Raw genomic sequence first — 12,278 nt, 5'->3', positions numbered from 1 at the left:
TTTAGGAGATGAATACCATGCTCCATCATTGATCTTCTAAAATAATATTTGGTAGGACCCTTTTCTCAGCTGCCTACGTCACATCTTGAACATCAGATGGCCTGAAAAGATTTCCAATACCAGACTATGGGAAAGAACAATTCAGTATCCCATCAGTCAGGATGTAAAGAAACGAAAGTGGAGATAGATAGGACATACACTACGAAAACCAGAGGACAACGTTGCCAGACAAGCACTGAGCTAGAACCCACCAGGGAGGAGGAAAGTCGGAAGGCCAAAACAGACCTGGCGAAGATCTGCCGAAAACGAAACAAAGGCCATCGGAATGACAGGGGCCCAGCTGGGGGAAGTTGCCCAGAACAGAGTCCATTGGCGTGAGATGGTTGCGGCCCTATGCTCCTCTGGGAGCCAACAGGAATAACTAACTAACTTTTCTCAGCCGGCTCCTCTTCCTTCTGGATGTGAAACACTCATAAGTATCCTTTCCCTCAGCACTGGCACAAGGTAGCATTGTCCTCATTTTTTGCTCCTGCAAAAAATAAAGATCAACCAGGAGAAGGTAGAAATGAATGTATTAGTGTATCTGTGAATGTTAAAAAAGAAGTTGGTAAGGGGGAAAGTAGGTGCCTCAGTGGATAAAGAGCCAGTCCTGGAGACATGAGGCCATGGATTTGAATTTGAACTTAGACTCTTACTAGTGGTGTTAACATGGGAAAAGTCACTTAGCCTCCATTGCTTAGCCCTTACTGTTCTTCCTTGGAACCAATTAGTAATGATTATAAGATAGATCAAAGTCTTATTTTTTAATTAATTTATTTTATTTAGAATATTTTCCCATGGTTACATGATTCATGTTCTTTCCCTCTCAAGTCCCCCTGAGCCCCCGTAGCCAACACACAATTCCACTAGGTTTTACATGTATCATTGATCAAGACATATTTTCATATTATTGATAGTTGGACTAGAGTTATCGTTTAGTGTCTTCATCCCCAATAATATCCCCCTCAACCCATGCGTCCAAGCAGTTGTGTTTCTACTCCCACAGTTCTCCCTCTGGATGTGGGTAGTTTTCTTTCTCATAAGTCCCTCAGTCTTGCTCTGGATCATTGCATTGCTGCTAGTAGAAAAGTCCATTACATTCTATTGTACCACAGTGTATCAGTCTCTGTGTACAATGTTCTCCTGGTTCTGCTCCCTTCACTCTGCATCAACTCCTGGAGGTAAATTCTAGTTCACATGGAATTCCTCCAGTTTGTTATTACTTTGAGTGCGATAGTATTCCATCACCAGCATATACCACAATTTGTTTGGCCATTCCCCAATTGAAGGGCATACCCTCATTTTCCAGTTTTTTGCCACTACAAAGAGCGCAGCTATGAATATTTTTGTACATGTCTTTTTCCTTATGATCTCTTTGGGGTATAAACCCAGCAATGCTATGGCTGGATCAAAAGGCAGATAGTCTTTTAAAGCCCTTTGGGCATAGTTCCAAATTGCCATCCAGAATGGTTGGATCAATTCACAACTCCACCAGCAATGCATCAATGTCCCAATTTTGCCACATCCCCTCCAACATTCACCACTTTCCTTTGCTATCATGTTAGCCAATCTGCTAGGTATGAGGTGGTACCACAGAGTTGTTTTGATTTGCATTTCTCTAATTAAAAGAGATTTTGAATACTTCCTCATGTGCTTATGAATAGTTTTGATTTCTTTTTTCTGAAAATTGCCTATTCATGTCCCTTCCCCATTTATCAATTGGGGAATGGCTTGATTTTTTGTACAATTGATTTGCCTCCTTATATATTTGAGTCATTAGACCTTTGTCAGAGATTTTTGTTATAAAGATTTTTTCTGAATTTGTTGCTTCCCTTCTAATTTGGTTGCATTAGTTTTGTTTGTACAAAGCCTTTTTAATTTAATGTAGTCAAAATTATTTATTTTATATTTTGTAATTTTTTCTAACTCTTGCTTGGTTTTAAAATCTTTCCTTTCCCAAAGACCTGACAAGTATACTATTCTGTGTTTGCCTAATTTACTTATAGTTTCCTTCTTTATATTCAAGTCACTCACCTATTCTGAATTTATCTTGGTGTAGGATATGAGATGTTGATCTAAATCCAATCTAACCCATATCGTTTTCTAATTTTCCCAGCAGATTTTATCAAATAGTGGATTTTTGCCCCAAAAGCTGGGTTCTTTGGGTTTATTATAGACTGTCTTGCTGACATCACTTACCCCAAGTCTATTCCACTGATCTTCCCTTCTGTCTCTAAGCCAGTACCATATTGTTTTGATGACCACTGCTTTATAGTACAGTTTAAGATCTGGTACTGCTAGGCCACCATCCTTCATGGCTTTTTTTTTCATTATTTCTCTTTATATTCTTGATCTTTTGTTCTTCCAAATGAGCTTTGTTATAGTTTTTTCTAATTCGGTAAAAAAGTTCTTTGGTAGTTTGATAGGTATGACACTAAGTAAGTAAATTCAGAGTTTTTTAAAAGAGTTGATAAACTGGTGTAAAATGCTAAGGTTTTTAGGGATAATAGCCATTATATGAATTTCCAATATTGTAAGCTAGTTTAGGCTCTCATTATATGAGGTAGAGTCAGGTCTACTTTTTTTCCCCCAAAGACTTTTTTTTTTCTCTTCCAAAACTTTGTGCAATTTTCTTGCATTGCAAAATATATTCTACACTCAGATATTAGTCAAATGGTAAATAACAGATCCTAAGCAGAGTTTTTTGTGTCTTAAAGATAACAAAGATAGACTAAATCATTTTTCTCAAAGAGAAGTAAAATTGCACTCTACTATTAAAGGAAGGCAAGCAAGGAAGAATACAGCACCCTCCCAATGTCAAGGTTAAATGCAATTTTACTCATGCTCTATCTAGGTCCCTTCATACTCCTCATCCACACATTCTGAAACTGATCAAGTGCTTCCCTTGCTGCTGTGTCCTCTTTGTGCTGCTTTTCTTTTCTTTTTTTTTCTTTTTCTTTTTTTTTTTTTTTGATCAGCAAATAACTACTGTGTATTTACCAGCAATTTGAGGCAGAAATGAATGAACAGGAATGCCTTGAGGATGGTCCTGAGTGAAAAATATTTCAGGTAAGTATTCAGATAAACTCCAGTCTGGATACTATGGTAATTCTTGGTATAAACAGCTGCTTATTGATAAAAATATGAACTTAAATGTTGCCACTTATTTTACTTTTGGTAATAAAAAAAATTTTTATGTTACACATAATTGAACACATACTTTGCTTTAAAATTAACAGTCACAACTAATCCAGCCATTCTGGCTGGCAATTTGGAATCATGCTCAAAGGGCTATAAAAGAATGCCTGCCCTTTGATCCAGCCATACCATTGCTGGGTTTGTACCCCAAAGAGATCATATATAAACAGACTTGTACGAAAATATTTATAGCTGAGCTTTTTGTGGTGGCAACAAATTGGAAAAGGAGGGTATGTCCTTCAATTGGGGAATGGCTGAACAAACTGTGGTATATGCGGGTGATGGAATACTATTGTGCTAAAAGGAATAATAAACTGGAGAAGTTCCAGGCGAACTGGAGAGACCTCCAGAAACTGATGCAGAGCGAAAGGAGCAGAGCCAGAAGAACTCTATACACAGAGACTGATATACTATGGTAAAACTGAATGTAATGGACCTCTGTACCAGCAGCAATACAGTGACCCAGGACAATTCTGAGGGATTTATGGTAAAGACGCTACCCACATTCAGAGGAAGGACTGCAGGAGAGGAAACATAAGAAAAACAACTGCTTGAACGCATGGGTCAGGGTGGACATGATTGAGGGTGTGGACTCGAAACTACCACACCAATGCAACTACCAACAATTTGGAAATTGGTCTTGATCAAGGACACATGACAAAAATAGTGGAAATGTGCAACGGCCATGGGTGGGGGGAGTGCGGGGGGTGAAGGGGAAAGGAGGAGCATGAATCATGTAACCATGTTAAAAATGAATATTAATAAATGTTTGGGAAAAAAATAATAATAAAAAAATTAACAGTCACAATTAAAGAAACAATGGTTTATTTTGCTAATCAAGTGGCCAGGCTGTTGAATTTTAAGGCTCCCACAAAGGTTGCATCTTAATATTTTCATTGCACAGTAAGAAAAGATCTTGTACTTTCCTTATTACTGCTAAGAAGCACATTTGTTTCTCCAGTGGTTTCCACTTGCCAAATGCTCAAAATCAATGACATGGTGAAAATATCCACAACAGTTTAAGATCAAAAGAACTCCTATTTCCAAGGCAACAACTGTTGGCACTGCTATATGGAAAGGTCCATCCATAAACACTTTTCTATCCTGGTTGGCCAAGGAGTCCTGCTTTGGCAGCCAGAGCTTCATTCTGTTGAATATGATACTCTTGAAATCTCAAGGATATCCTTTGTGTCATTTTTAAATATTTTTGTAGGCAGTGTTCTGAGCAGGTAGACTCTTCTGGTTTAACCTCTCTTGTTGTAAAGTCTTTAACACAATCCAGAAAACAAGTTTCTGTGAGTTTATTGTAAGTTCCAAGAAATTCTTTAAACTGTTTAATCTGATCAGTTTCTGATATTTGTGCAGTCATATTCTTTTGATATGTAGATCAGTCACCTCTGCTGTATCACACGAGCTCTCTCACCGCTCCCTTTCTGTGCAGTCAAGTTCAGGATCTGGGTCTGGGGTCTCGGTTTCCGTGGCAGGCGGACAACTGTCTTTGTGCTGCTTTTCAACAGTTTTCATAGATTTTATTTTTCCTTTCTTTTCTAAACTGGGGGGGGGGGGAGTAAATAATGTACAATATCTATATCATTCTTTTCCCTTTTTTTCATGTTCCTTCTTTTTCTCCTCATCTCTTCTTCCCCCCATTCCACTTTGTTATTCCTTTTTTAACTCTCCTTCCCACCACATTCCCTTATGTTTCTGTTTTAGGCCTACAAATAGCCTCACAATGTATGACATAGTTCTCATAATGAGAGAGTATATCTGTAGTACTTTACAAATACTGAAGTACTTTTAAGTGTCAGTTAGTACTGTGGTTAATAATAATTAAGACAAAAGAGATCAGCCGATCTTTTTTATAGAGAAAAGGCTGTTTTTAAAAACCCTTACCTTCTATCTGTCTCAGAATCAATACTAAGTGTTGGTTCCAAGATAGAAGAGTAGTAAAGGCTAGGCAATGATGCTTAAATGACTTGCCCAGGGTCACACAGCTAGGAAGTGTCTGAGGTCACATTTGAACCCAGAACCTCCCATTTCTGAGCCTGACCTTCTATCCCCTGTGCCCCCTAGCCACCCTTAGAGCTGAGATTTTTTTTTAAATCTTTGGTTTTTGTCTTAAAATCAATGCAATGCATTGGTTCAAAGACAGAAGAGCAGTAAAGGCTAGGCAATGGGGCTTAAGTGACTTGCCCAGGGTCAGACAGCTAGGAAATATCTGAGGCCAGATTGCAGCCCAGGTCCTCCCCTCTCCAGACCTGGCTCTCTGTTCACTGAGCATCCCAGCTGCCTCTAGAATACAGATTCTTAATTTGAAGTTCATTTTTAAATTTCAGGAGTCAGTAAATGTGAGTGGGAGAAAAATGCATCTTTATTTTCAATATTTTCCTTCAGTTTTTAAAAAACCTCATTCTGAGAAGGCATTATAAGCTTGGCCAGAATTCCAAAGTGGTCTATGACATAAAAAAGGCTTAAGAATCCCCGTTCTAGAATGTGTGGTTCTTTATAAAAATAATTCCCCAAAACAAATCTACACATTTCTGCCTCTAATCACTAGCTTCTTTTAATGACTAAACTAAGAAAGTTTTTACTACAGCCCTGATGAAACTTCAAAGACCTGGTTAATGCTGAGATCATCCCTAATTTGGGTGAAGGGAAGGGGGTTAATATTAATTCTCTTTTACCTCAAGGTCCTCTATGTTTTCATGAGTCATGATGATCTCTTAATATGCAGTCAGTTATTTCCTATAGACAGGAGAGAGGACTGACAGATAGAATCATGTCTTAGTTTTCCAAATGACACTCATTTTCAAATATTCCAAGTCCCACAATATCAAATTTGCCTCCTCCTGAATGCTTTTATGATCTCAGCTCATTTGTCGTTCAGGAGAAATAGAATCTGTATGTTTCTGGATCTCTTGCACTTAACTCAGCAAAATATCGTGTTTTCTCAATATCCCAGGAACCCTTGGGGGGGTTGAACAAACTTTTTAAAAACTTCCACTCCCACACACTTGTAAACAGGAAATCATGGCTTGCTAAGAGTAAATAAACTTAAGCCTCCCTCAAAGTTGAAATCTGACTTTTTAGTCTAAACACCACCACGGTTGAAAGTAGTGGCTTAACTTGGTAAAGGACATTCTTTCCTCAACCATTACAAAATATGTATCCAGTCCCCAAACTTTACAATCTGACTTTTTTAATACAATTCTCCTTACTGCTTTCATCTCAAAGTCCATGGGTTGTAGCATTTTGATGTGAGTGCTTTCTGCTGTTTATATCCATTTAGAGCAAAGGGTGATATAGAGATAGGGGCTTTTGCGGCTAAAAGGAATTCACTCTAAAGAAGACCATTTGAATCATTAGACTAGGGCATACATAATGCTATAATGTGGGCATTTGGTGCCATAAAGTTTCTCTGACGTTTTAATCTGTCATTGCAATTTAAATTGTTTTTTATGTCTTTGTTTTATTTTAATAACATATTTCCAAAGTCATATGATCCATATTGTCTCCCTCCCTTCTTCCCTCTCCTCTCCCAGAACTGATAAGCAATTCAATCTGGGTTATACATGTATTATCATGTAAAACGTTTCCACATTATTTCATTTTACAAGTGAATAATCTTATAAAACCAAAACCCTAAATCATATACCCAAATAAATAAGTGACACATCATATGTTTTCATCCATTGCAGTTTAATTTGTGTGAGCCATCTAGCCTCATTCTTCCTGTCATTTGAATACCACTTACTGATTGTTTTTATAACCTTTTCAATTATGCTAAGATTATTTTCATTTGTTGAATGCTTTGAGAAACCTCATTTGCAAAATGCCAGCAGACCTCTTGAGTATTGTAAATATAATCATTACATTTCTTCAATCAAGTAGTTGGAGTTCAAAAAACCTGGGTTCAATATCTGTCTCGTGTATGAGTTGAGTGTCTAGGGCAATGATGGCAAACCTAGAGTCCAAGTGCCCAAATTGCAACCCTCATGCAGCATGTGAGCACCACCCCACCTTGCCCAGACAGAAGAGGGAGGAAGCACTCCCACTGGGCTGCTGGACAGAGGGGTGAATGATGTGAAAAATGTCCTTGGTGGTGGTGGAGAAGGGGAAGGGAGCAGCCCCCTCTGAAACACATGCCATAGATTTGCTAACAGGGACCTAAGGGCAAGGTCAATCCTTTTCTAAGTCTCATTTTACTCAGCTGTAAAATGAGAATAGTAATCTTGACCACACAAGATTTCTCTGAAGTTCAAATAAGAAAAAGTTAAATAAAGTCTTCTGAAACTTTAGAGTTCTATACAAATGTATATGGTAGACACAGTTCATTCTTTCAAGTTTTATTAGCTCTACTCTTTAAAAATGCTTTTATGGATGTCTTGCTTTTTTTTAACATCACAATATTTCCCCCAGTATCTCCCTTCCCCACCTCTCACAGAGAGCAATTTCATATAACAAAAAGTATTTTTAAAGACAAAAAAAAAGCAAGAGAAAAAAAATTAGCAAAATATAAGTACATTGAAAATCTGAAAATATAAATGTTGCTATGATTGGAAGGAAAGCAGAAAACTGAGGAAAACTTTCATAATCTCTTGGATAGAGGCATCATATTGAAAATATATAGAGAACTTTGTCAAATTTCTGGGAATAAGAGCCATCCTACGACTGATAAATGGACAAAAGATATGAACAAACGGTTTTCAGATGAAGACTTCAAAGTGATATATAGGGACATGAAAACATACTATAAACCAAAACAATTCTGAGGTATCATCTAACAACCATCAAATTGACTAAAATGACAAATGTTGGAGGGGATGTGAAAAAATGAGGACACATACACTGTTGGAATCCATTGTGGGTGAAACTGGGAACTGATCCAGCCATTTTGGAGAGCAACTTGGAATTACACCCAGAGACCTATAAAACTGTGTATATATCCTTAGACCCAATAATGCCATTGCTGGATCTATTTCCCAAGAAGATCAAGGGAAAAGGAAAAGAACCTATATGTTCCAAAATATTTAGCAACTCTCTTTGCGGTGGCCAAGAACTAGAAATCAAGGAAATGTAAATCACTAGGGAATGGCTAAAGAAACTGTAGTATATGATTGTGATGGAATACTATTGCACCATAAGAAATGATGAGCAGATAATTTTTTTAAACCTGGAAAGAACTACATGAGATAATGAAAAGTAAAATGAGTAGAACCAAAAGAATATCATATGTAGCTTTAAAATTTATATCTGAAGAATAATTTGTGAATGCTCACCTCCAGTGAATGAAGTAAGAAGTGGAAACATGAAAGACATAATCTTTATATTTTGACAGTTGATACCTTCTATGGTGAAAAGAGGAGAGGGAAGGGCTGAATTTTTTTAAAATTACAATAAAATAAAAACTGTCTAGGGGCAGCTGGGTAGCTCAGTGGATTGAGAGCCAGGCCTAGAGATGGGAGGTCCTAGGTTCAAATCCGGCCTCAGACACTTCCCAGCTGTGTGACCCTGGGCAAGTCACTTGACCCCCATTGCCTACCCTTACCACTCTTCCACCTATGAGTCAATGCACAGAAGTTAAGGGTTTAAAATAAAAAAATAATAATAATTTAAAAAACTGTCTGAAAATATGTGCAATGAATATTTGTAGAACTCTCACTTTTGCAAGGGGAAAGGGTAGAGGTATCTTTTTTATAGATCTTCTTTCAAGCCATACTTGATTTTTTTTAACATTTTTTCATTCACTTTTGAATTTTTGTATGTGATTGTTCTCTCAACTTACATTGTTGTTCTTATTGAGTTTATTGTTTTCTTATCTCTGCTTACTTCACTCTGCATAGTTCGTGGAGATCTTTCCCAGATTTTCTCTTTTCCTAACACATTTCTTCCCTCCACAGTAATATTCCATCACATTTATGTATCACAGTTTAAATGAACTGTGATACATAAATGTGATGGAATATTCATCATTCTCCAATTGATGGGCATCTACTTTGTTTCCAGTGTTTTACTTCTAACTATACTTTTAAATGTTGCTCCTACTTAATTCATTGAAATTGAATGTGGTCCAAAAAGTTTAAACAATCACTGGGACAATCTGTTTTGCATAGACATATACAAATTCTCTGTTGACATACTTTCCACATCCCTCTTCACCTTCCCTGCTGTTTTCGAAGGACATAAAACATAATTAGACAGAGAAAAGGCCATTACCAAATATGTGAGCCAAATTCTCCAAATATAAGTCTGTCTGCCTCTTCTCTTTCTCGTACTTCTTCCAGTGTGTCGCCTAATTTAAAAAGGATTCATCTGAACATCAGCACCTGTATTGAGATACGAATTGTGATTCTCATCAAGATCTTGAAACCAATTTCTCTTCTGCTGCTGCAACAAAAACCAAAAGAGCCATTTGTATCCACCTCCACTCATCTCTTCTGGCCTAAGAGGATCCACTGGAGAATGAAATAGTAAAGCACTCCATTATCCTTGCCAAGAAAAAGCCCATAGATAACTATAATCCATCATGTCACAAAGAATCAGAACACTGATAACTAAACAAGAAGTAATGTGGTCAGGAGGCAGCTAGGTGACTCAAAAGATTGAGAGGCAAGCCTAGAGACAGTAGGTCCTGAGTTCAAACCCTTCCTAGCTGTGGGACCCCAGGCGAGTTGCTTAACCTCCCTTGTCCAACTCTTGCCATTCTTCTGCTTAGGAACCAACATACAGTATTAATTCTAAGGCAAAAGGTAAGAGGGATTTTTAATAATATAGTCAGGCAAGCATCTTTAGTTAATCCCAGAGAAAAGAGCTTGAGGATTCCTCAGAATTTAGCCCCTTCACCTCACTGGTCAGCTTTTTCTGCCAGGTGTCTAGTATGGAGGAACAAATTACAAAAATGTTCTTTTTAAAAATCCTGCTTTTCTGGAATTGTTTTAGCTAACCAGAACTATTTTGCAGTTAATCCCCAATCATCCTTTCATGTTCCATTCACACACAAACTCTTTAGTCTAATTTCCAAGCATCCTTGAGTTTGCCATGCATGTGGCTCTCTATCTGCCCTGAGGATTTTCTCTTGGGCTCTGCTGTTCATTAATTACTATTCTCCATTTCCTCTCCACTGCAGACTTAAAAGTGGAGATTTTCAGTCTAGTCAATCCAAGTCATTAGTATGAAAAAACTGTAGCTGGGTGACTTTGGGTCCTGTACGGATTCCTCCTGGTAGTGACTTAGCAACCCAACCCAAGGCAGAACTGTTTTGCCACATCTTGGACTGTCTTTTTGTTCTATGGCCAGTACCCAGATTTCAGTCTAACGAATAAAAGCTCAGAAGACAAGGGAAGAAGTGAAGATGCAAAGGGAAAAAATAGCAAAGGAAATAATTATTTACTCTTACAGGGTTCATGTTAAACCACGTACACCGTCGTAAGAGATTTACATCTCCTATAGCCTCTGGTTCCTCCTATAACCTCCTGGTTTCTTTATGCGTCTTGCTTTTGTTGTTGTTCATTGGTTGCAGTTGTGTCCAATTCTTTATGACCTCATTTGGGGTTTTTTTTGGCAAAGATACTGGAGGGGTTTGCCATTTCCTTCTACAGCTCATTTTGCAGATGAGGAAACTGAGGCAAATAGGATTAAGTGATTTGCCTGGTATCATACAGTTAGTAAGCATCTGAGATGAGATGGGAACTCTGTCCCTAGCACTCTACCCACTATACCACCTAGCTACCACTTCTCTTATACTTCCATGCTTCACACTTAGCTAACCTTCTGAGCTAGTAGAGGCAAGAGAAGAGAAAAGATGAAAATGGTGAATCCATAGTGGGAGGGTTTCGAATCTTGGTTGATAGGAGGACCATAGAATCAGAAGGAAGGATAATGTTGCAATATAATGAGAGTGAGAACAAACAATAAAAGACCAGAGGAGAATCTGAGATCTTTTCATTTCAGCGTAGGCAGATCAAGATACATGCTTTCTAACAGGATTGCCTTGAAGGGAACTTTTGAACAGAGGGAGAATTGTAGGCCCAAAGAACTATTCATACAAGTCTGAAATTCTGGTATCATTACAAGTTTTGTTAAGCTACTTTCTGAATCATTTGTAGGCCCAGTATAATTTCATGCAAGCCTAGGTTAGTTTGGCATATGCACTTTGAACACTGACATTTTATAAGCAAGTTGAGTAATCCATTAAAGAAAAGATTTAAAGCTGGATCTGAACCCAGCTTGGTTCAAACAATAGCTCTGCCACTATGCTACCTTGGTCAAGTAACTTCATGTTTATGGAACTCAGCTTCCTCATCTGTAAAATGAGGCGACTGGACTAAATGACTTCTAAATCAGATTCAATTCTAAATCCATAACCTGCTTAAAAGTCTGAAGATACTTGTCCAAAGTGTTACTATTCATTTGACTTGAAAGACTGTGAAATGCTCTAATAGCTGGTACCTTTCTCTAGATTTCCAACTGAATTATCAGCTAGAAGCCTATCTCAGAAGCATTAATCCACGGTAGTTAGAAGTACACATAAAGGGAGTGGTAGTCAGAAGCATTAATCATTTTTTTAATTGGCAAACCCTGGATGCATTAAGATACAAGTCTATTGGTTGAATTTAATCTCTATTTCTTCCCAACCTTCAAAAACATCAATTAATAAAACACATCCCCCAAAAAATGTCTCCTGAGATTAGTTATCTAGCAGAAAATTAAGTATTTGGGGTTAGTCCAGCTTTGTCTCTTGTTAGCAATGTGGCTATTAACTTAGCCACAGACAATTAATTTCCCTGCCTGAAGCCTCAGTTTCTCTTTCTGTAAAATAGAGATGATATTACTTGCCATGCCTATTTGGCAGGTTTTGTTGTGATGCTCAAATAAGATAATGTTTGTGAGAATGTTTTAAATACAGTGAAAAACTAATTAATAACAACATAAGGAAGAAGAAGAGGAAGAGGAAGAAGAAGAAGAGGAAGAAGAAGAAGAAGAAGAAGAAGAAGAAGAAGAAGAAGAAGAAGAAGAAGAAGAAGAAGAAGAAGAAGAAGAAG

General features: G+C 37.6%; 1 protein-coding gene across 1 annotated transcript; it reads right to left on the bottom strand.

Moving 5' to 3' along the window:
- Positions 1-4,336: 4,336 nt before the first annotated feature.
- LOC123241771 (mitochondrial import inner membrane translocase subunit Tim9-like) lies at positions 4,337-5,997 on the bottom strand. Its single transcript, XM_044669317.1, has 2 exons — positions 5,922-5,997; positions 4,337-4,789 (listed from the first exon to the last, which is right to left on the bottom strand). The coding sequence occupies exon 2, from the start codon at positions 4,604-4,606 to the stop codon at positions 4,337-4,339; it is 270 nt and encodes an 89-aa protein (XP_044525252.1). The 5' UTR covers positions 4,607-4,789; positions 5,922-5,997.
- Positions 5,998-12,278: the final 6,281 nt, after the last annotated feature.

This window comes from Gracilinanus agilis, chromosome 3, assembly GCF_016433145.1.
Source record: "Gracilinanus agilis isolate LMUSP501 chromosome 3, AgileGrace, whole genome shotgun sequence".
Taxonomy (NCBI): domain Eukaryota; kingdom Metazoa; phylum Chordata; class Mammalia; order Didelphimorphia; family Didelphidae; genus Gracilinanus; species Gracilinanus agilis.
Note: the sequence above shows the minus strand (reverse complement) of the source record. Positions and strands in the feature narration are given on the sequence as shown.